Source organism: Pongo pygmaeus, chromosome X (assembly GCF_028885625.2).
Source record: "Pongo pygmaeus isolate AG05252 chromosome X, NHGRI_mPonPyg2-v2.0_pri, whole genome shotgun sequence".
Classification (NCBI taxonomy): Eukaryota; Metazoa; Chordata; class Mammalia; order Primates; family Hominidae; genus Pongo; species Pongo pygmaeus.
This window is the reverse complement of record NC_072396.2, coordinates 3,269,890-3,293,240: the sequence shown is the minus strand read 5'-3', so window position 1 is coordinate 3,293,240 and position 23,351 is coordinate 3,269,890. Positions and strand designations below refer to the sequence as shown.

The window sequence follows — 23,351 nt, the reverse complement described above, 5'->3', positions numbered from 1 at the left end:
GGTGGCACTCCAGGATAGTGCTGTCCTCCATCGTCATTCACACCGAAGAAACCTGAGGCAGTCTTTCTGATGTGTCATTCTTAGGAAAACCACCATGAATCTAGCATCTAGCTATCAGTGAAACTGTGGGAGAGCTTCACGGAAGTAAAGACATGGTCCCAGAAAAGACAGATCATTCGGAGAACCTAAGAGAAAGTTAAAAGCAAAAGGGGGTCATGTGCACTGTGACTCAAACTTTGGGAGGTCGAGTGGGAAGATTGCTTGAGCCCAGAAGTTTGAGACCAGCCTGGGCAACATAGGGAGACCCTATCTCTACAAAAAATATAAAAATTAGCTGAGTATGGTGGCACACACCTTAGTCCCAGCTACTCAGGAGGCTGAGATGGGAGGATTGCTTGAGCCTGGGAGTTCAGGGCTGCACTGAGCTAAGATCGCGCCACTGCACTCCAGCCTGGGCGACAGAACAAGATCCTGTCTCAAAAACAAAAACAAAAGCAAAACGAAACAAGAAAATCCAAAAGGGAAACATAAGAGAAAACAAAAAATCTCACTTTGAGACATCTTTTTTGAAGAGTTGGAGAGGATATTGTCTCCATCCACAAAAATAGGATGTTACAATAAAAGAGAAAGAGGAAGAGCTTTATAGGGGACCGCTGAAAGTTAAAAGAAAAACATTGCATTAAATAAATTAGAAGGGTGATCTCATCTGTGCCTGTGACTTCAGTTATCATCTTAAGGCTTTGGGTCTCAAAGCACACATGTAGTTTAGACCTTTCTTAGGAGCCCTGAAGGGCGCGTTGCCAACTACTGCCCGTTGGAGGGTCCATTTTTCCCAAGATATCCAGCAACACTCTTATATGAGTGTCCTGCTCCATTGTCACAAATGACCATAAACTGGGGAACGCAAGCAACAGAAATTTATGCTCTCCCAGTCCTGGACACCAGGAGTCTGAAATCAAAGTGCAGGCAGGACTGTGCTCCCTCTGGAGGCTCTAGGGGAGGAAGCTTCCTGCCTCTTCCGGCTCCTGGGGGCTCCAGGCATCCCTGGGCTTGTGGCCACAGCACTCCAGCCTCTGCCTCTGTCTCCACGTGGCCTTCTCCTCTGTGCCTGTGTCTCCTCTTCTGTCTCTTAGAAGCACACTGGTCATTGGATTTAGGGCCCACCCTTTTCCAGCACGATCTCGTCTCAAGATCCCTAGCTTAGTGACATTTGCAAAGTTCCTTATTTCCAAATAAGTTCCCATTCCAGGTTCTGGACATGAGGATGTGAATATATCTTTGTGGGGACCACAGTTCAGTCTACTAGAGTTGTATGCAGTTCCTTCTGGAGGCTCTAGGGGAGGATCCTTTCTGCATCTCCCAGCTCCTGGGGGCTCCAGGCATCCCTGGGCTTGTGGCTGTATCACTCCAGTCTCTGCCTCCGTCTCCATGTGGCCTTCTCCTCTGTGTCTGTGTCTCATCTGTCTCTTTATTTTTTAAAATAATTTATTTATTTATTTATTTTTTATTTTTTTTGGTGACAGAGTTTCGCTCTTTTGCCCAGGCTGGAGTGCAGTGGCATCATCTCGGCTCACAGTAACCTCTGCCTCCCGGGTTCAAATGATTCTCCTGCCTCAGCCTTCTCAGTAGCTGGGATTATAGGCACCCGACACCACGCCCAGCTTATTTTTTATATTTTTAGTGGAGACGGGATTTCACCATGTTGGCCAGGCTGGTCTCGAACTCCTGTCCTCAGGTGATCCACCCTCCTCGGCCTCCCAAAGTACTGGGATTACAGATGTGAGCCACCATGCTTGGCCATTTTTTATTATTACTATTTTTTCCTCTTCTGTCTCTTAGAAGGACGCCCGTTGTTGGATTTAGGTCCCACCGTAAATCCAGGATGGCCTTATCTGGAGATTGTTTACTTAATAGAAACTATAAAGACCGTATTTTCTTTTCCTTTTTTTTGAGAGGGAGTCTCCCTCTGTTGCCCAGGCTGGAGTGCAGTGGCGCGATCTCGGCTCACTGCAAGCTCCACCTCCCGGGTTCACGCCATTCTCCAGCCTCAGCCTCCCAAGTAGCTGGGACTACAGGCGCCCGCCACCATGCCTGGCTAATTTATTTTTGTATTTTTAGTAGAGACGGGGTTTCACCTTGTTAGCCAGGATGCTCTCTATCTCCTGACATCATGATCCGCCCATCTGAGCCTCCCAAAGTGCTGAGATTACAGGCGTGAGCCACCGCGCCTGGTCTCAAAAACCCTATTTTCAAATAAGACTCCATTCACAGGCACCAGGGGTTAGGATGTAGACATATTTTTGGGGGGCACCATTCAACCTAGTCCATCCCTCAATCTCAATACATCCCCTGGGTTCAACATGAAATGTGTCCCCTTCTTCCCCCAAACAAAGCAACCCAAAAGACCCCTGTGCACCTGTACACCTTGCCTAAGTCCGCAGCACTCACTGCTTAGATGCCCAAACCCTAAGCTGTGATCATCTCCACCCTCCCTCTTGCAGCCTAATTGAGCCCATTCTCTGCCCAAGCACCTTATGAACAGGCCTTTAACCCACCATCTCCACCACCTTCCCATTTTCACTGGAAATTTTACTTCTTAAAGAGGTCTTCCCTGACCCCTTGAGCATGGTTAGATGCATCCCAGTGTTCTCCTATGGATATGTTGTTTGAGGTCCTCAAGTCTGAACAAACTCATGTGAGGTCACCCAAGTTGTTAGACTTACTGTCATTAATGCTTCCTGCTCTCCTTCCAGCCCGACTGGAACTAAACCAAACTAAATGAGAGAGCAGCCTTGTGTTGTTCATTGCAGTTTCTCAGAGGTAGACAGCACCTGAGACACAGGAAAATATCAGTCATGATGGAAGTGATGCATTCATTTCTTATATTGACTCTGTTTTTTCCCAAAAGCTATGTTGTGTTCAAAACCTAGACTGCATAAACCACTGTGTTGTCCAAGATGGAGTGTTAGAAGCCGACACCTAATAAAAGAATTCAGTGTGTCTCGGTGGTAGGAACTCTAAAGCCATCTAACATTAAATGCAATAAAAGTTCAGTTGCTTACGGCCTGGCACGGTGGCTCACGCCTGTAATCCCAGCACTTTGGGAGGCCGAGGCGGGCGGACCACGAGGTCGGGAGATTGAGACCATCCTGGCTAACACGGTGAGACTCTGTCTTTACTAGAAATACAAAAAATTAGCCAGGCGTGGTGGTGGGTGCCTGTAGTCCCAGCTACTCAGGAGGCTGAGGCAGGAGAATGGCGTGAACCTGGGAGACGGAGCTTGCAGTGAGCCGAGATCGCGCCACTGCACTCCAACCTGGGCAACAGAGGGAGACTCTGTCTCAAAAAAAAAAAAAAAAGTTCAGTTGCTTACTCTCCATAGCCTCAATTCAAATCCTCAGTAGCCACTTGTGAGCTTGTGGCTACCATTTTGGACAGCGCAGATAGAGAACATTCCTATCATTGCAGGCAATACTGCAGGCAGTGCTTGCTCCAAAACAGGGGGGCTCAACTGGGGGCCGGCCTTCCCCCACAGGGCACTTGACAGTGTCTGGGGACAGTTGTGGTTGTCACTACTGGGGGTGGATGCTGATGGCGTGTGGCGAGTGGAGTCCAGGGACGCTGCTCTACAGGTTTGCAGTGCACGGGATGGCCCTACAGAGAATCATCCAGCCTCAAATGTCGGCAGTGCTAGGCTGAGAGAACCTGCCTTAGCGTGAGAGTCAGTTTCTCTCTGTCTCTCTCTCTGTCTCTCTCTCTCTCCCTCCCTCTCTCCCCCTTCCCCACTCTTGCTCTCCCTCCCTCTCTCCCCCTCTCCACCCATCCCATCTATTATCTACCTACCTACCTATCAATTATCTAAGCATCCTAATTATCTATGTGTCACCTATCTATCCTGTGTGTTACCTATCTACCTACCCACCTACCCATCCATCCATCCATCCAATCAATTAATCAATCTATCATCTTTCTGTCTTTCCTTCTATGTATCATACCCATTGTCTCTACCCATCCATCCATCCATCCATCCAATCAATCAATCAATCTATCATCTTTCTGTCTTTCCATCTATGTATCATACCCATTGTCTATCCATCCATCCATCCATCCATCCATCCATCCATCCATCCATCAATCATCTTTCTATCTATCCATCTATCTGTCTATCACACCCATCTCCCTATCTTTTTGTCTGTCTGTGGCAGAGATACTCTGCCAATGGCAATTCAGCTCCCTCGGGGAGATACTTCTTCCCTGGACAAGTCTGGAGACATTTTTGCTGTCACAGCTCAGGGAGGTGCTACTGATAACAGGTGGGTGGAGTCCCCGGTCACTGCTCGCCACCTTACAGTGCACAGGATGTCCCCACCACAGAGAATCATCCAGCTCCAAATGTTAATGGACTCAGTTTGAGAAGCTGATCTCAAGGGTAATTCGGGGGAGTCCTGCGGGATTATTGCATCCTATTGAAGGGGGAATTAATGAATTTTATAAGTTTCACGGTCGAAAAATTGTTTTTTTTCTTGAAGGCGGAATGTAATATAGCCCCCCCGGGGCGGGGGGACTGGGTTGAGAGAGAATACTAACTGCTTATCCCTCCTCTATGCCCAGAGAGGCTTATCCTTGAGGCACGGCGAGTTCTCGCTTCCCTCCCTAGTGCAGCTGTAAAGTCACAAGGTTGATAAGCAATTGCTACAAAAGTATGTATTCCCAAGAATGTAAGACATATGGTGTAACAAATGCAAAAGAGTAATTAACTGCCTTTGTTCTTGCTTCTGCAAGTAGGCTTTCTGCAGCACGTAACTCCCGCCACAAACTGCTTAAAAGGTGATCGATCCCTCTGTTCGGGGCTCAGACTTTCTAGACCCTAGTCCGACTGAGCTGGTGATCACCTTAATAATTATAATTATAACGGTGATCTCCTAACTGTGCTCGGTCTCTACCGTCTCTGATTTATCCCGCAGCGCTATCATGGAGGTAGGCTAGGATGTATCTTTAACCTGGTTGGATTGTATTGTAGATGTGTGAAAACCAACCCTTGTTTTTGTTGGTAGAGTTGCACTCAAATGTTATTGAAAGCTGCACATACTGTGCTTGTATAAATACACTGAGCCAGAAATCACGAACCTTTCCCTGGCTTCACATCTGTTAGTGTTGTGGGAGAAGATGAGAATTTCTTGTTTTTCTTTTCACTTCTGTGATTATACATTTTGTATTTTGTTGTTGTTTTTTGGGACGGGGTCTCGCTTTGTCATCTAGGCTGGAGTGCAGTGGTGTGATCATAGCTCACTGCAACCCCCGCCCCCAGGCTCAAGTGATCCTCCTGCCTCAGCCTCCCAAGTAGCTGGGACTATAGTCGCATGCCACCATGCCTGGCTGTTTTTTTGTGTTTTTAGTAGAGATGGGGTTTTGCTTTGTTGTCTAGCCTGGTCTTGAACTCCTGTGCTCAAGTGATCCGCCCACCTTGGCTTCCCAACTGTGGGGATTACGGGTGTGAGCCACTACTCACGGCCACATTTTGTATTTCTGATGAGAAAGTGTAATGTAATACACTGTAAATCGGCGAGTGTAGTTCTGAAACATCTGTATCTTTTAAATGAGGGCAGTGTAAAAATGGAATGTTGTTTGACTCAGCAAAATTTTGAGGGAGTTTGTTTGTTTCCAACTGTCTAGACCAGTGAACTCACAAAACTATCTACCACACAGTGCTTGGCTGAGTTGGCTCTACTGTTTTTAACTGAAGTTTGAAGTAAATATTCCAAGCTTTAAAATATATCTTCCTCCTCCTCCACCCACTGGTTATAGCAGCAATATAAATAAAAAATACCTTCCCAAGAATATCCAAAGCATACATTCTTTTCTAAAGTAAAAATTGCTTATAGAGATACAATTTCTATACCATAAGATTCACCCTTTAAAAACACGTAGTTCTTTAGTTTTCAGTTTATTCACAGAGTTAGCACACTGTCTTCTTTTTTTGTTTTTTTTTTGAGACGGAGTCTTGCTCTGTCACGCAGGCTGGAGTGCAGTGGCGTGATCTCGGCTCACTGCAAGCTCTGCCTCCCGGGTTCATGCCATTCTCCTGCCTCAGCCTCATGAGTAGCTGGGACTACAGGCACCTGCCATCACACTCGGCTAATTTTTTGTATTTTTAGTGGAGATGGGGTTTCACCGTGTTAGCCAGGACGGTCTCGATCTCCTGACCTTGTGATCCGCCCGCCTTGGCCTCCCAAAGTGTTGGGATTACAGGTGTGAGCCACCGCGCCCAGCCCATTCATTCATATTTTGAGACAGAGTCTTGCTCTCTCACCCAAGTTAGAGCACAGGGGTGCGATCACTACTCACTGCTGTCTTGAACTCCTGGGCTCCAGTGATCCTCCTGCCTCAGCTTCCCAGGTAGTTTGGACCGCAGCTGTGCAAACACCACGCCCTGCTAATTTTTTGATCTTTTAATAGAGATGGGGTCTCGTTATATTACCCAGGCTGGTCTAGGACTCCTGAACTGATGTCCTTCCGTGGCCTCCCAAAGTGCTGGGATTATAGGCACGAGCCACCATGCCTGGCAACACACACTCTTTTTTAAAAATACTTTTTAAAAGCTTTTTTTCCTCTCTATGAAATAGAAGGTCATTATACTTGTTTGCAGCAGTAATTTCAAAAATCGACTTCGTAAAGAAGAACTGCGTGTTTCACACACTTATTTCCTACCTCGTAGCATTTAATGTTCTTTTATTGATTTTACCCAGGGGGGAAAATGTCAAGGAAAAGAACTGAGTTTGATGATGATAAATTTGTACATTCTGATATCATTATTTTGAAACAATTATTTAATGCAATGCGTCGGTTTCACTTATCAATTTAACATAAATTGAACCTATGTAGATGAAATATTTCTATAGTCATAAATTTTAAAAGGTGAGAAAGTTATATAGTGAAATGCGTCTGTTTTTCTGCCTCACCTGTGCAGAATTTGCCCTCTCCTCCCGCCCAGGTGCCCATATTAATGTGTCTTGTATATTTCTCCAAAGTCCTTTCTCGATATAGAAGCAAATATCACTTATGGAGAAGGGCCTCACTTTTTTTTTTTTTTTTAAACAGATGGGGGTCCCGCTCTTTTGCCCAGGCTGGAATGCAGTGGTACTATCATAATTCACTGCAGCCTCCAACTCCCGGGCTCAAGCAATTCTCCCGTCTCTGCCTCATGAGTAGCTGGGACTACTGGTGCATACCACCACACCCTGCTCATTAAAAACAATTTTTTTTTGTATAGATGGTGTCTGGCTATGTTGCCCAGGCTAGTCTCGATCTCCTGGGCTCAAGTGATCCTTCTGCTTCAGCCTTCTAAAGTGCTGGGATTACAGGCATGAGCCACTGCTCCCGGCCTCCACCCGTCTACAGGTGTGGAACAAGAGCACGTTCCCTCCCAAGCTAATGTGGCATGTAACTGGCCTCCCAGGCTGTAGACAAGATGGATGGGGGCTGTGCCCACTTCTTGAGTTGACCTTTTTTTTTTCTTTGGGGACAGAGTCTCGCTCTGTCGCCCAGGCTGGAATGCAGTGGTGTGATCTTGGCTCACTGCAGCCTCTGCTTCTCAGGTTTAAGCAATTCTCCTGCCTCAGCCTCCTGAGTAGCTGGGGTTACAGGTACCTGCCACCATGCCCGGCTAATGGTTGTATTTTTAGTAGAGATGGGGTTTCACCATGTTGGCTGGGCTGGTCTCGAACTCTTGGCCTCAAATCATCCACCTGCCTCGGCCTCCCAAAGTGCTGGGATTACAGGCATGAGCCAGCGCGCCCAGCTGGGTTTTACCTTTTTTGTTTGTTTTTTTTTTTGAGACAGAGTCTTGCTCTGTCACCCAGGCTGGAGTGCAGTGGTGTGATCTTGCCTCATTGTAGCCTCCGCCTCCTGGGTTCACGCCATTCTCCTGCCTCAGCCTCCCGAGTAGCTGGGATTACACGCATGCGCCGCCACGCCCAGCTAATTTTTTGTATTTTTAGTAGAGATGGGGTTTCACCATGTTGGCCAGGATGGGGTTTTACCTTTTTTGAAGTGTATTTCCATGTAGCCAGCTCTCTTGGAGTGTCCATGAGGAACACGATGCTGTCCTTGGTGTCTCAGCAGGGCCGCTGTGACGCTCTCCTCTTGCAAAGATTTCTGTCCATGATGTCTCAACATGGGCCTGTTTGGGGTTTTTTTCTCCTGCATTTTAGGGAGAATTAGGGCTCATCCACCCTCACCTTCTCTCCCCCATTGAATTGGTGCATCCTGTTTTTTTTAGCCCCTGGGATGCCTATGTTCAAGGTTCCTTAAGCATCACAGTTCAAGGAAAGAAATGCAGATTATTTAAAATATGTGGGGTAAGTGTGCAGGGTGATGATGGACAATGCATGTGTTTAATTCAGGGACTGTTGTGTCAGCTGTTTTTGAGCCTTAGGAATTCTTATAGTTGACTGGCATTTACAATTTATTAAGGGACTTACCTCTTAGGTGTATAATCCTCAAAACATCTAAAAAATTAGTGATTTTTGTTATCCAAGTTACTTTGACATCAGCCATTTGCTGTCCCACCCGCATGATTTCTCATTATGTTACCTTATTATTGGCTAAGTTAATATGCTTACTGAGGACCTGCATGTGACTTTTCCCATTAAAAGTAAGTTAAGTCTGGGCGCAGTGGCTCATGCCTGTAATTCTAGCACTTTGGGAGGCTGAGGTGGGAGGATCCCTTGACTTTGAGACCAGCCTGGGCGAAAAAGTGAGATCTCAAAAACAAAATGAGCCAGACATGGTGGTGCATGCCTGTAGTACCAGCTACTTGGGAGGCTGAGGTGGGCTGATGGTTTGAGCCCAGGAGTTTATGCTGCAGTGAGCCGAGATTGCATCACTGCACTCTAGCCTGCGGGACAGAGTGAGACCTGTCTCTTAAATTAATTAATTAATTAAAAATAAATAAATAAAAGTAAGTCCAAGTGGAGATGGTTGGTGGTGTTGGTTGGATGACATTGTGAATGTAGTTAACACCGTTAATCTGTACACTTCAAAATGGTTAATTAAGATGGTAAATTTTATGTTGTGTGTATTTTACCATAATTAAAAAATAGATTTGGTCTGCGTGTTGGCTCACGCCTGTGATCCCAGCATTTTGGGAGGCGAGGTGGGCGGATCACCTGAGGTCAGGAGTTGGAGATCAGCCTAGCCAACATGGTGAAACCCCGTGTCTACTAAAACTACAAAAATTAGTCGGGCATAGTGGCAGGCACCTGTAATCCCAGCTACTCTGGAGGCTGAGGCAGAAAAATCGCTTGAACCCAGGAGGCGGAGGTTGCAGTGAGCTGAGATCGCGCCACTGCACTCCAGCCTGGGTGACAGAATGAGACTCTGTCTCAAAAAAAAAAAAAGATGTAAAACACAGTAAGTATGTTCAAGGCCAGATGTAGTGGCTCACACTTGCAATTCTGGCCCTTTGGGACGCTGAGGTGGAAGACTGCTTGAAGCTAGGAGTTCAAGACCAGCCTGGGCAACAGAGTGAGACCCCATCTCCAAAAAAATATATATATATATATCATCAGCTTTCATTCTGGGATCATAAGTAGAGACATTGTTTCCCAGACCTGGTACAGATGGAACCTGCCTACGTGTCTTCAATGGACATCTTAAGACTTATGTTTTGGACATATCAGACTTTTGGAATAAAGGAGCTGAGTTGGGAGTGCAAACTCCTCTTGTTATCCATTGCCCTGTGGCAGGAGATTTTGCTCCCAGCCCCCACTTACTGGTGTGAGATCCTTGATTCTGGAAGGTGAGCTGTGCTGTTCAGCCCACAGGTCCTCATGAATGTCTGTATTCAGTGCCACTCAGAATAAGAAGAAACACACACCAGCTCTGCTTCTATGAAGCTTACCTTTTGTTGTTGTCGTTGAGAGGGGGTCTTGCTCTGCCTCCCAGGCTGGAGTGCAGTGGTGCAGTCATGGCACTCATTGTAGCCTCTACCTCCTGGGCTCAAGAGATCCTCCCTGCTCAGCCTCCTGCGTAGCTGGGACCACAGATGTGCACCACCATGCCCAGCTAATTTTAAAATTTTTTGTAGAGACGGGGTTTCGCCATGTTGCCCGGGCTGGTCTTGAACGCCTGGGCTCCAGTGATCCACCTGCCTTGGCCTCCCAAAGTGCTGGGATTACAGACATGTGCCACCGAGCCTGGTTTTGCTTACTTTTTCTTTTTTTTAAAATTCCTCTTAGCCTATCTTGGGGGAGGCGGGTCAGTGTTATTCAGGTGTACATACAACAAAATCACCCATTTTAAGTGCACACTGGGAGGAGTCCTTGCCAAATGGATAGGGCTGGGTAACCACCGCCACGTGGGACATTTGGGAAGCCTATGTTTGAATGTTTTCACACTTACAGGTGCGTTCATTTACTACGTTTATTATTCTGTGTGACGTGCTTTCTGTGTGTTATTTCACTTAAACCCAGTGGGGGTAAAGATTATGGTCCCTATTTTGTAGATGAATTTTAGAGAGGTTAGGAGGCTTGTCAAGGTCACACAGCTTTTAACCGTGATGGGATGACGCCTCTTGAATGAGGCTTAGTAGTGAGATGGCTGAGGAAGGAAAAAAGTAGGAAGGAGAGAAAGAGAGAAGGAGGGAAGGAAGAAAGTAGGGAGAAAGGAAGGAAAGGAGAGGGAAGGAAGGGAGAAAGGAGGAAGGAATGAAGAGGAAGGAAAAAGGGAGAAAGGAAGGAAGGGAGAAAGGAGGATGGAAAGAAGAGGAAGGAAAAAAGGAGAAAGGAAGGATGGAAAGAAGGAATGAGAGGAAAGAAGGAAGGAAACAGATGAAAGAAGGAGGGAAGGGCTGAAGGAAGGAACAGGTGCCCTGTTCAGATGGGTTTATTCCCAGGAAGGACCCAAGATGGAAAATGTGTATGTAAGAATTATTTTAGGCCAGGCGTTGTGGCTCATGTCTGTAATCCCAGCACTTTGAGAGGCTGAGGCAGGCGAATCACTTGAGGTCAGGAGTTTGAGACCAGCCTGGCCAACATGGGTAAACCCCATCTCTACTAAAAATACAAAAATTAGCTGGCTGTGGTGGCGCATGCTTGTAATCCCAGCTACTTGGGAGGCTGAGGCCAGAGGTTCGCTTGAACCCAGGAGGTGGAGGTTGCAGTGAGCTGTGATCGTGCCACTACACTCCAGTCTGGGCCACAGAGCAGGACTCCATCTCACAAAGTAGAAATAAATAAAAAATAAATAAAAACAGAGATGAGGACACAGACACACACAGAGGACGACCCTGTGAGGACAGAGGGAGAAGATGGCATCGACAAGCCCAGGAGAGAGGCTTCAGGAGGAACCAGCCCTGCCCACACCTGGGTCTCCGACTTCCAGCCTCCAGGACTGTGAGAGAAGAAAGTTCTCTTTAAGTCCCCCAGTCTGTGTTATGTTATTACAGTAGTTTGAGCAAAGTACTTTATTTACATAGAAGTCTGCCAGAATTATGAGCCCTGAAACCCTTTCCCAGGATGAACCGAGGTCAGAGTATAATTAATAGGTACTTTTTTTCATTTACTTTTAGCCACTAGATTTTTTTTTTCAACAGAGAGTAGCGAATACTGCAGAAGCTGAATGAGATGAAGCTTAAGTCAGATCTTTATGCACCTCAGAATATTTGTACTGATGAAAAGAAATAACCAACACTTGATAGAGGGAAAGATTGAGACCCAGAAAGTAATCTCTCCCAGTGACGACTACTACCAAATTCTTGCTTAACTACCTTATTTTTTTTGTTTGTTTGTTTTTGTTTTTTTGAGACAGAGTCTCGCTCTGTTGCCCAGGCTGGAGTGCAGTGGCGCAATCTTGGCTCACTGTAACCTCCACCTCCCGGGTTCAAGCGATTCTCCTGTCTCAGCCTCCTGAGTAGCTGGGATTACAGGAGCGCGCCACTACCACCCAGCTAATTTTTGTATTTTTAGTAGAGACGGGGTTTCACCATGTTGGTCAGGCTGATCTTGAACTCCTGACCTTGTGATCCACCTGCCTTGGCCTCCCAAAGTGCTGGGATTACAGGTGTGAGCCACTGTGCCTGGCCAACTACCTTGTTTTTTTTGGATGAAAATATGGTTCTTACCTCGGTAAAGATTATGAAGGGATTTATATACAGATGACTAAAATATCAGCCATTAGTTTCCTATTTGTTTTTGTTGTTGTTGTTGTTTGTTTTGAGACAGGGTCTTGCTCTGTTGCCCAGGCTGGAGTGCAGTGATGCGATCTTAGCTCACTGCAGCCTCGACCTCCCAGACTCAGGCAATCCTCCCACCTCAGCCTCCGAAGTAGCTGGGACGACGGCTGTGCGCCATCACACCTGGGTAATTTTTTATTTTTATTTTTATAGCTAGCATCTCGCTATGTTGCTCTGATGGATCTTGAACTCCTGGCCTCAAGTGATCCCATCATCTCGGCCTCCCAAAGTGCTGGAATTACCAGCGTGAGCCACCCTGCCCAGCCTAGTTTACAATTGGAACTTGGTTTTTCATCTCGGCTCCTTTGAAGACTTCTGTCTTCTACCATGTTTGGGGTAGCTGTGCGTCGTGGACATTCCTCAGTGATTGGCCTGGGAAGGCTCAGACATGTCTAGGCTCCCTTTGTAGGAATAGGGATTAGTAGCTCCTTAGCCCCACTCTTTCCTGGGATGCTGCTGTTTGCTGAGGTCTGCACTGTTCAGACCACCCTGGAAGCCTCTCTCAGGTTCTCAGAGACGGTGGAGTTATTCCTCTGACTCTGAGCTCGCAGCATTGCTAGGGAATGTACTTGGCTAAATTTGGAACTGTTTGGTTGAATTTGTACCCCCTGGGTATATTTGCTTTGGTAACAGATACCACAGACTGGGTGCCTTAAAATAACCGAAGTTAATTGTCTCACAGTCCTGGAGACCACAAATCTAAAGTGCAGATGCGGCAGGGCTGCGCTCCCTCTGCAGGCTCTAGGGGAGGCTCCTTCCTGCCCCTCCCAGCTCCTGGGGGCTCCAAGTGTCCCTGGGCTTGTGGTCGCATCACTACAGTCTCTGCCTCTTTCTCCACGTGGCCTTCTCCTCTGTGTCTGTGTCTTCTCTTCTTCTCTTACAGGAACACCTGTCATTGTGTTTAGGGTCCACTCCAATCTTAGATGACCTCACCTACCTTGAGATCTTTAACTTAATTACATCTGCAAAGACGCTTTTTCCAAATGAGGTCTCATTTATAGGTTCTGTGGGTCAGGACATGGACATATCTTTCTGGGAGACCATAGTTCAGTCCACTGCAGTTGTATCCAGTTCTTTCTGGAGGCTCCAGGGGAAGCTCCTTCCTGCCTCTCCCAGCTCCTGGGGGCTCCAAGTGTCCCTAGGCTTGTGGCCGCATCACTGTACTCTCTGCCTCTTTCTCCACGTGGCCTTCTCCTCTGTGTCTGTGTCTCCTTATTAGTTCACCACTCATATTGGACCGCCTTCAGGATGACCTCACCTTAATGTATATCTTTTTTTTATTTCATTTTTTAAAAAAGCGGAGCTGAGGTCTTGCTGTGTTGTCCAGGCGGGTCTCAAACTCCTGTGCTGGGATTACAGGGGTGAGCCACTGTGCCCAGCCTTTGTGTATATCTTGATTACATCTGCAAAGACCCTATTTCCAAATAAGGTCCCATTCACAGGTACCAAGGATTAGGACGTCAACGTAGCTTTTCCAGGACACCCAATTCAACGCACACAAAGTTGGGAGAGGGGAGATTGGCTGTATTTAGGTGACCTATGAAAGGCCAAGCTAGCTGTGCGGTGTTGCTCTTGCAGCACAGAGGAAGAACTGGGCTCAGATGGTGTCGGCTGTTAGTGTCTGAGATCATCCGTGAATCTACTCCTGGGAATGTGCTGCAGTGAGAGACGGTCTTTTTCCCGTCACCCTCCTGACCCCATCCCATATACCCATGGACCCCAAGGGAAAGTACTCAGGGTTGGTTGGTTTCTTTTCCCTTTTGTGACCGTGTGAAATTCCATGTCACGGTCCCTGTGTTTATTCCATACAGATCTCCTGAAGTGTTTTGAGTTCTAGCAAAATTTAAAAATATAACCAAAAGAAACTTAAATCCGTGTTTCTCCTCTTTCTGGGCACTTCTTTAGTATGAATGGGCTTCGTGATGATAAACACGGTGGCCTGCTGTCTTCCCTCTGTCTCTGCTGGCCACCTCCTTCCTTCCCTCCAAAGTCACAGGCAAGAGGGATTTAGGGTTTGCTGGGCTTGAGGAAGAAAGGAAAAGGCCATCTCTTTTCACAGTGAGAAATGTGTTTTCTGTTCTTTCTCATACCTCACTTTGCACTTTAAAAAATTATTTATTTCTCTTTAGATTTTTGAACCAAGAGAGATATATTTATTTTTTTGAGACAAAATCTCCGTCTGTTGCCCAGGCCACAGTGCAATGGTGCAATCTCAGCTCTCTGCAACCTCCTGCTCCCTGGTTCAAGACATTCTCGTGCCTTTGGAGTAGCTGGGATTACAGGTACCTGCCACCATGCCTGGCTAATTTTTTTGTATTTTTAATAGAGGCTGGGGTCTCACTGTGTTGCCCAGGCTGATCTCAAACTCCTGGGCTCAAGCGATCCTCCCATGTTGGCCTCCCAAAGCACTGGGATTACAGGCGTGAGCTACTGTGCCCGGCCTATTTATTTTCTAAATAGAGGCAGGGTCTCACTATGTTGCCCTGGCTGGTCTCAACCTCCTGGGCTCAAGCAATCCTCCTGCCTCGGCCTCTTGAGCAGTTGGGACTCCAGGTGCACACTACCATGCCTGGCTAATTTTTGTATTTTTTTGTAGAGATAGGGGTCTCACCAAGTTGCCCAGGCTGGTCGGGAATTCCTGGGCTTAAGCAGTCCTCTGACCTCAGCCTCCCAGTGTGCTGGGATTACAGGTGTGCACCACTGTGCCTGGCCTTATTTATCTTTTATTTATTTATTTTTGGAGACAGGGTTTCACTCTGTTGCCCAGACTGCAGTGCAGTGGCAACCATAGCTCACTGCAGCCTCAACCTCCTGGGCTCAAGGGGTCCTCCCACTTCAGCCTCCCCAGTAGCTGGGACTACAGGAGTGCACCATGACCCCTGGCTAATTTCTTTTAATAGGGATGAGATCTCTATGTTTTTGTAGACAAGGGGCTCTCGCTGTGTTGCCCAAGCTGGTCAAGAACTCCTGGCCTGAAGACATCCTCTTGCCTTGGCCTCCCAAAGTGCTGGGATTACAGTTGTGAGCTACGGTGCCTGGCTGTAGATTCCCCCAGCACCCCCAGCCGCCAGTTGTGAGTCTTCACTAACAAGGGAACCTTTCAGCATTTTCCATGGTCATGGTGACTCACCTGATATTTTAGTTCTGCTGAGTTGTCTAAACATTCGGGATAAAGGTTCTCATTTTTTGGTGACCGTAATGTGTATGTGTATGTTTACAGTTACACATGCCTCTATTTGGATGGAGCTCAGAAGATGCCCATGGCATTTTTCTGGGAAAGTTGAAGTTGATGATGTTCGCTCGTTATTGGGAGTGTGGAGGTCGTCTCTCTCCTTCTTCCCATCCCTCCAGACAGAAAGCTGGGATGTGGCCAGGTGCCGTGGCTCATGCCTGTACTTCTAGCACTTTGGAAGGCCGAGGTGGGTGGATCACTTGAGGTCAGGAGTTTGAGACCAGCCTGGCCAACATGGTGAAACCCTGTCACTACTAAAAATACAAAAATTAGCCAGGCAGGGTGGCGGGCACCGGTAATCCCAGCTACTTTGGAGGCTGAGGCAGGAGAACCACTTGAACCCAGGAGGCAGAGGTTGCAGTGAACTGAGATTGCGCCACTGCACTCCAGCCTGGGCGACAGAGTGAGACTCTGTAACAACAACAACAACAACAACAACAACAGGCCAGGATGTGTTTGTGTGTGAGTTGGACACAAGGGCTTGGGAAGAATGGATGGGGTAGGGGAGGAGGGATAGATGGATGAGGGAATGAATGCAGAGAGAGTGGCCACACTGTCAGAGGCTTTCAAAAAGCAGGAGGTTCTCCAGTGGGAGAGAGGAGACCTGAGTCCACCCCGCATTAATGTTTACAGATCAGAATTGCACACACAGAATGGCCCATAAATCTGATCCACCTTCCTCGTCTGGCACTTGGCTGGAGAAACAACTCTTTGAATGTTGGAGGAAAAGCCCACTGTATTGCACCTGCTATAAAAAGGGTGTGCCCACCTTAAAAGTAGCCACACCTTCCCGAGATTGCCATGGTCCTTCTAAGTCTCTGAAATGTATAGATCAGGTATATTTGAGAATTTGGGGATTTTTCTAAATTTGGGATGAGAATGGGTGCATGTCCTTTTTAATTATACAACACCCTCAGCAGAGTCTGGGCTGGATGTTGTTATCAAGACAAGAATATTTCTGTAGCGAAATAGGTAGATATTCACCCCAAGGAGGATCAAGCCTGAACAGTCTCACGTTAGGCAAGGTCCAGTTTTGCGGCCAGGTGTGTTGATGAAGACACTTTGAGTATTCAGAACCTTTAGCTTTAGCCACTGTAGGTAAGGGATTGTAGAACCCATACTTAAGCTTTCCCCTTAAAGCTTTGACTTTAATCTCCACATTGCAGCCATGCAGAAGAGCAGAATCGTGTCCTTTGCAGCAACGTGGATGCAGCTGGAGGCTACTATCGTAAACAAATTCATGCAAAAAATCGAGAGCCAGATATTGCATGTTCTCACTTATAAGTGGGATCTAAACACTGAGTACTTCGTGGACACAAAGATGGGAACAATAAACACTGGGGATTCCAAAAAGGGGAAGGGAGGGAGTGGGGAAAAGACTGAAAAACTTCCTATTGGAAACTGTTTACTACTTGGGCAACGGGATCATTAGAAGCCAAAACCTCAGCATCATGCAGTATACTCATCTAATGAACCTGCACATGGACCCCCTGAATCTAAAGTTAAAAGAAAAGACATAAACTCCACATCAGATTTCCCTCGTGCGTAACACTACTACTTAGCTTGGAGAGAGATGGAGGGGATCTCTAGGGTGGGGAATGGACCACTTAACCTTCAAGATCTCCCTTATCAGAAGGAAAGATCTGACCTGCCTAGAAACACTTGAAAAGACTGTTTTTTTTTATGTCTTATTGGGCAAAGCTGGGTCAGATGGCCACCCTTAGCTGCAGAGAAGGCTAAAAATAGACATTTTCTACTCAAGTGGGATAATGATAACTGGGGAATGTGTACTGGAGAGCCTCCCAACACCAAGCAGGGAAAATCTACCAGTACCATTAAATGTTGCCTTTGTCTTCTGTGCACTTAAGGTGATAAACCTTAAACATTACAGCATGCCACTTCTGTCTGCTCTGAATAAGGTTGTTTACTGACATACTTCTGCAATCTGATTGCGGCGGGACTGACCGTATCTCCCAGGGTAGCGCAAAGATCCGCTGTAGTGCATAAATAACGTGTTTTGAGTTCTGTATGTTTATAACGCACACAGCTCAGAGAAAGCTTTAAGGAAGTCACAGAAGTGTAAAAAATCTGTTGAGTCATAGCTGTTCTTAACCTAGGCACGGAGAATTCTCTCTGTTGAGGGTCAAATACAAGTACTAAGAAGACAGAATGTTATGCAGTAAACACAGCCAAGTAATGAATGGGTTCCTTGGAGTGGGTGATAGAGAAAGATAAATAAGGAGGAAGGAACCAGATAGAGGAAGAAAAGTCAAGGACCATATTCATTGCATTATTAGAATTTTAGGGTGTGACAAGAATTTAATGTTTCCCAGTAATCTGTATGTTCTGTTGGAAAGAAGAGCAACAGGAGACTAAAAGGTTACTCTGTTGCCCATTCCGTAGGTCTGATCCCAGGCAAAGCTTGGGTTGGATGCCAATGTTCCTGATTCCTAATTGTGTTTTATCCAATTGAAACATCAGTGGCCATAGTCAAACACCTAAACTGTATCAGTTCACAGTCCTCAAAGCCCTTTTCCCACTTCCTGTCTTTGACCTGATTCCACCTAATTTTGTCCACACCATGTTGTACTGTAATAAAACCTATTTTATTTCCAAATTAACTAAGAGAATATACTTTAAAAATGTGTTACTATTTCATTATTTGTTTACTTCTTTTTTTTAAAGAAATATTTAACAACTGTCAGCTATTGACATTGTTTACTTCTTACACTTTTTCTTTATCTTGTAGTTCACTTTCTATTTCTGCCATAATAAAATATTCGTTATCGGAAACTTCACTTAAAAAGCAAAGGTTACTTCTCCTCCTCCCTTCCCAGTCTGCCCTATAAGCTAGTAAATTCATCATTCATTAGCTTATATGTTTTACAACATAGGGATTTTAGTTTACAGCAAATACTCTAAGTAAAATTGGTAGCTTAAGTACAACTTTTTCTTTTCATGTTACCATGTGCAATCAATGGCATTCCAGACTCTTGGAAGGAAATCCATTGTATGGTTGTGGTCTTTTTTTTTTCTTCTCAAACCAGTCAAAAATACCCAGTCACAATTTAAAAAATTATCCGCCCTTGGTGGTGCACGCCTGTAGTCCCAACTATTTGGGCTGAGGTGGGAGGATCACTTGAGCCTGGCAGGTCAAGGCTGCAATGAGCTATTGATTGTGCCATTGCACTTCAGCCTGGGCAACAGAGAGAGACCCTGTCTCAAAAAAACAAAACAAAACAAAACAATATAATGTGATGTACCCTCTAAGCAAATTTTCATATATACAATTTCACTATTGTGTATGTGAGATATTTATATATAAAATTTCATAAATCAGTTCAGTATTGTTAACTATATGAACTAGGTGTATGGTAGATCTCCATGGTTTATTTATCTTGTTCAACTAAAACTTTGTATCCTTTGACCAATATATTTCCCCTTCCCCCTCAAGCCCTATCCTCTGATAACTACCTCTCTACTCTCTGCTTCTATGAGTTTGACTATTGTAGATTCTGCATTAGTCCATTCTCATGCTGCTAATAAAGACATACCTGAGATTGGTTAATTTATAAAGGAAAGAGGTTTAATGGACTCACAGTTCCACATGGCTGCGGAGGTTCTGACAGTCATGGCGGAAGGTAAAAGGAGGAGCAAAGTCACGTCTTACACGGCAGCAGGCAAGAAGAGAGCGCGAGCAGGGAAACTCCCATTTATTAAAACATCTGATCTCGTGAGACTTATTCACTATCACAAGAACAGCATGGTAAAAACCCACCCCCATGATTCAGTTACCTCCCACCCAGTCTCTCCCACAACACGTGGGGATTATGGGAGCCACAATTCAAGATTAGACTTGGGTGGGGGCACAGCCAAATCATGTCAGATTCCTTGTATAAGTGAGATCATGCGATATTTAATATTTGTTTTTCTGTGCCTAGCTTATTTCACTGAACATAATAGCCTCTAATTCCATCCATGTTGCTGCAAATGACAGAGTTTCCTTCTTTTTTTAGGGCTGAATGGTATTCCATCGTGTATATGTACCATGTTTTCTTTATCCATTTGCCCTTGGACGGACACTGAGGTTGTTTCCATGTCTTGGCTGTTGTGAATAGTGCTGCCATAAACATGGGAGTGCAGGTGTCTGGAAGATCCTGGTTCTCTTGGGTTTTGCAATCTAGCATAAAGCAGGCACGGGAGTATCAGCAAATGAATGGATAGGTAAATGGATCAATATTGATTAGTGAGATTTGCTCGTCAACAGATGTTGGTTCCTCAGAAGGATACACTTCCAAACCATCCTTTCTCTGAATGTCAGTTTCTGAGAAGCCTCCTCTGCTGTTTGGGGTGGATGTGATCACATAATACGGGAGGGCGGTTTTGTTTTAGTTGCTCATCTCTGTCTGCAGCTGTGAATGGGTTGTTTAAAAATATTGCTGAGTAATGACTTGCATGTCAGTAAGGGGCTGCTGACGCTGGGATCAAGGTAGATCAAAGGCAATTTAGGGATACTCTAGAAATCCTGCATCAGTTGCACTGGCTCATGCCTGTAGTCCCAGCACTTTGGGAGGCCAAAGCAGGAGGATCGCTTGAGCCCAGGAGTTCAAGGCTAGCCTGAGCAACGTAGTGTGACCTCCTCTCTACAAAAAGTACAAAAATTAACCGGGTAGGCTGAGGCGGAAAGATTGCTTGAGCCCAGGAGGTAGAGGCTACAGTGAGCTGTGATGGCGCCACTGCACTATTCGTTCCATTAACCCAAGAACATTTATGCTACGTGAAGAATATTTCAACATGTGCGTGAACACGTGCACACCTTGTAGGATCAGTGTGTTACAGGAAGAGGAGGAGGATGAAGAGGAAGAAGAGGAGAAGGAGGAGGAGAAAGGAGGAGGAGGAACAAGCAAAGCTTGTTTAGAGATTTTGATTTTCTTTTATATCTCATTGACTATTAGATTTCTTCATTTAGATGCACCCCAGTGGGAGGAAGAGGAGGGAGAGGAGGAGGAGATGGAGGAGGCGGAAGAAGTGGAAAAGAAAAGGAAATAGAGGAGAAGGAAGAGGTGAAAGAGAAGGAGAAGATTGAGGAAGAGAAAAAAGAGAAGGAAGAGATGGAGGAGGGGAAGGAGGAGAAGAGAGTGTTTGGATTGAAAATGTCCCAGCAGAATACAGTAGAGCTATTGGTTTTCTTTTATATTTGTAGTGGTTGCAGTTGTCGTTGTTGTTTTTTTTCTGTTTGTGGGCACCTATATAGCACTTCATCCCGACCCACGCCAGATTGTAGAATATGGACTCCGTACTTTGAGCAAGCCTTAATGTGCGTTAAGGAAACAGCCGTGTTGAGGAGGGCTGTGTGTTTTACACCCTGTCTGTATTTCTGATAAAACCAGAGAGCCTGAAGAGAAAAAGGCATGTTATATAAATACATTTACTATTACTCTAATGCTTCTCCATGTGGGTGTGTGGGGCGTGTGGGTGTGCTGTGTGCAAAGACTGATCTGCAGAAATTATGACCAGTTTATCCCCAAATTGAGGAACCACTCAGAGGCAGATGGCTCTGTCTGTCTCCCTCTCTCTCCCTCTTTCTCTCTCTGCAATTTCTGTATTCAGTGGAAAATTCCAGGTAAGCGCCTCTCACTAAATGCCATCAGCCCACGTGTGCCGTGACACTAAGTCTCTGAAAGTTTCATTTGGGGTCTGTGTTTGCCGTCCTGGTGCAACCCCCCACTGATTGCTTGGCTGCGGTGGTTTTTCCCTTTGTCAGGAGACTTAATGGCCTCTGTCGATCTGTTCTCTCTCCAGGCACTGGGACGTTTGGGCGGGTGCATCTGGTGAAGGAGAAGACAGCCAAGCATTTCTTCGCCCTCAAGGTGATGAGCATTCCCGACGTCATCCGCCTGAAGCAGGAGCAGCACGTACACAATGAGAAGTCTGTCCTGAAGGAAGTCAGCCACCCGTTCCTGATCAGGCTGTGAGTCGCCTCCTGAGGCCTCTCCCCACGCACTCTCCCTAGACCCCTGTGTGTCTCTTCTTATAAGAAGCTGGGTGGGCCGAGACCATGGCGTGCGTGCAAAGCCTTAGGCCACGGCAGTCTCCACCTGTCAGGTCTTATCAGCCTCTGATCTTAGAGCTGGAATACCTCCAGGGCTCCTGACCTCCATGGCTGACCAGGTCCAAAAAGAAATGCTGTGTGTTTGGAAGTCCATGCCCAAGGCCCCTTGCTCCTCTCCTGGGTGAGTCAAGTATCTCTGCCTGGAAAAGGATGCAGGAATCTTTGTCTCCTCACCTCCTTGGGTTCTGCATCTATAGCTCTCGGCAGAACTGGTTAAGTTGGTTTTTAAGGGACCACAGTCACGTGGACGGGGCTGGGCTTCAGGTTTCGTTGGGTTTCTGGTTGACTGTGGATGAGAGATATCCCATTTAGATGCAGCCCACACACTTCCAGCTGATGGTACACAACAGTCTTATGTCCTAGGGTAGGTGTGTTAGTCCATTCAGGCTGCTATAACAAAGGATCTTAGACTCGGTAATTTACAAACGACAGACATTTGCCTCATGGTTCTGGAGGCTGGAAAGTCCGAGATCAAGACATGGCGGATTCAGTGTCTGGTGAGGACCTGCTTCCTGATTCATAGATGGCACCTTTTCACTGTGTCCTCACATGGTGGAAGGGGCGAGGGATCTCTCTGGGGTCCCTTTTATAAGGGCACTCATCCCATTCATGAGACTCCACCCTCATGACCTCCCAGAGGACACACCACCTAACCCCATCACCTTGGGGGTGAGGATCCAACACAGGGATTTGGGAGGACACGAGATACTCAGACCATTCCAGCAGGGTAATTCCATTTCCACCCAGGTGCCTTAGACGAGGATGTCCTGCGTGTCTCTACTTCCCCTCCATGGGTGCCTTCCATCCAATTCCCACGTCTTCCATCCGCCGTCTTGCTAGCACACCTCTCCTGTCCGCCTATCCATCTTCTGCTTTATCTGGGTCCCATCTCTCTGCCCTGATTTTCTGTACTGGCTTCCCTCCTACCTGGTCTTTCTCTCCCAGCCTTGCTCCCCTTGAAGACATTCCTCACTTTATAGCCTCACTGGTCCTCCCAGGTACCTCTGCAATGACCTGCCTCTCTCCTTTCATCCTCAGGGAACTCCTAAAGTATCCCATATAAAGCCCCAGCAATGCAGCATCCTCCTACCAGTATCCTCGTGGACTGGCCTCCTGCCACCACCTCCCTACAGGAGAAGGTAGAAGGTGCTGTTCACACGCTCATTCCGGGGCTTCTCCCAGGCCACCCTTCTTTGACAGGCCTCCTTCTTTGCTCTCATCATTGTCCTTCACCTCCCCCATCTGAGAAACACCTACCTGTTTTCCCTCATTCACCTGCTGTCCCCGGGACACAGGGTGCCTCCCATCATGTTCTTGAAGCACCTCGTGTGTACTGGAACAAGTGCACCTGCCTTCTCCTCTAGACCCAATGCTGCCTGAGCTCCGAACAAAATCATATGCAGAGGATGGGCGTGGTGGCTCCCTTCCTCCCTTCCTTTCTTCCTTTCTTCATTTCTCTTTCTTTCTTGACAGGGTCTCACTCCTTCTTGCCCAGGCTGGAATTCAGTGGCACAATCATGGCCCACTGCAGCCTCTACCGCCTCCCAACTAGCCGAGACTACAGGTATATGCCACCATGCCTGACTAACTTTTAAAAGTTTTTGTAGGATGAGGTCTCGCTGTGTTGCCCAGGCTGGTCTCAAACTCCTGGCCTGAAGCAATCCTCCGGCCTCAGCCTCCCAAAGTGCTGGGATTGCAGGTGTCAGCCGCTGCACCTGGACTGAGAATGCATGTCTGTTGTCTGCCGCGTCCCCCCACCCCAACCCCCAGTTTGT

The 23,351-nt window shown here is 46.6% G+C and overlaps 1 protein-coding gene across 5 annotated transcripts in view; it reads left to right on the top strand.

Moving 5' to 3' along the window:
* LOC129025077 (cAMP-dependent protein kinase catalytic subunit PRKX-like) overlaps positions 1 to 23,351 on the top strand; it is a 306,342-nt gene that overhangs the window by 167,629 nt on the left and 115,362 nt on the right. For all 5 annotated transcript variants that reach the window (XM_063660078.1, XM_063660080.1, XM_063660076.1 and 2 more), the window contains one exon: positions 21,267 to 21,435. In XM_063660078.1, coding sequence (XP_063516148.1) covers positions 21,267 to 21,435 — 169 coding nt within the window. The remainder of the gene's footprint in view (positions 1 to 21,266; positions 21,436 to 23,351) is intronic.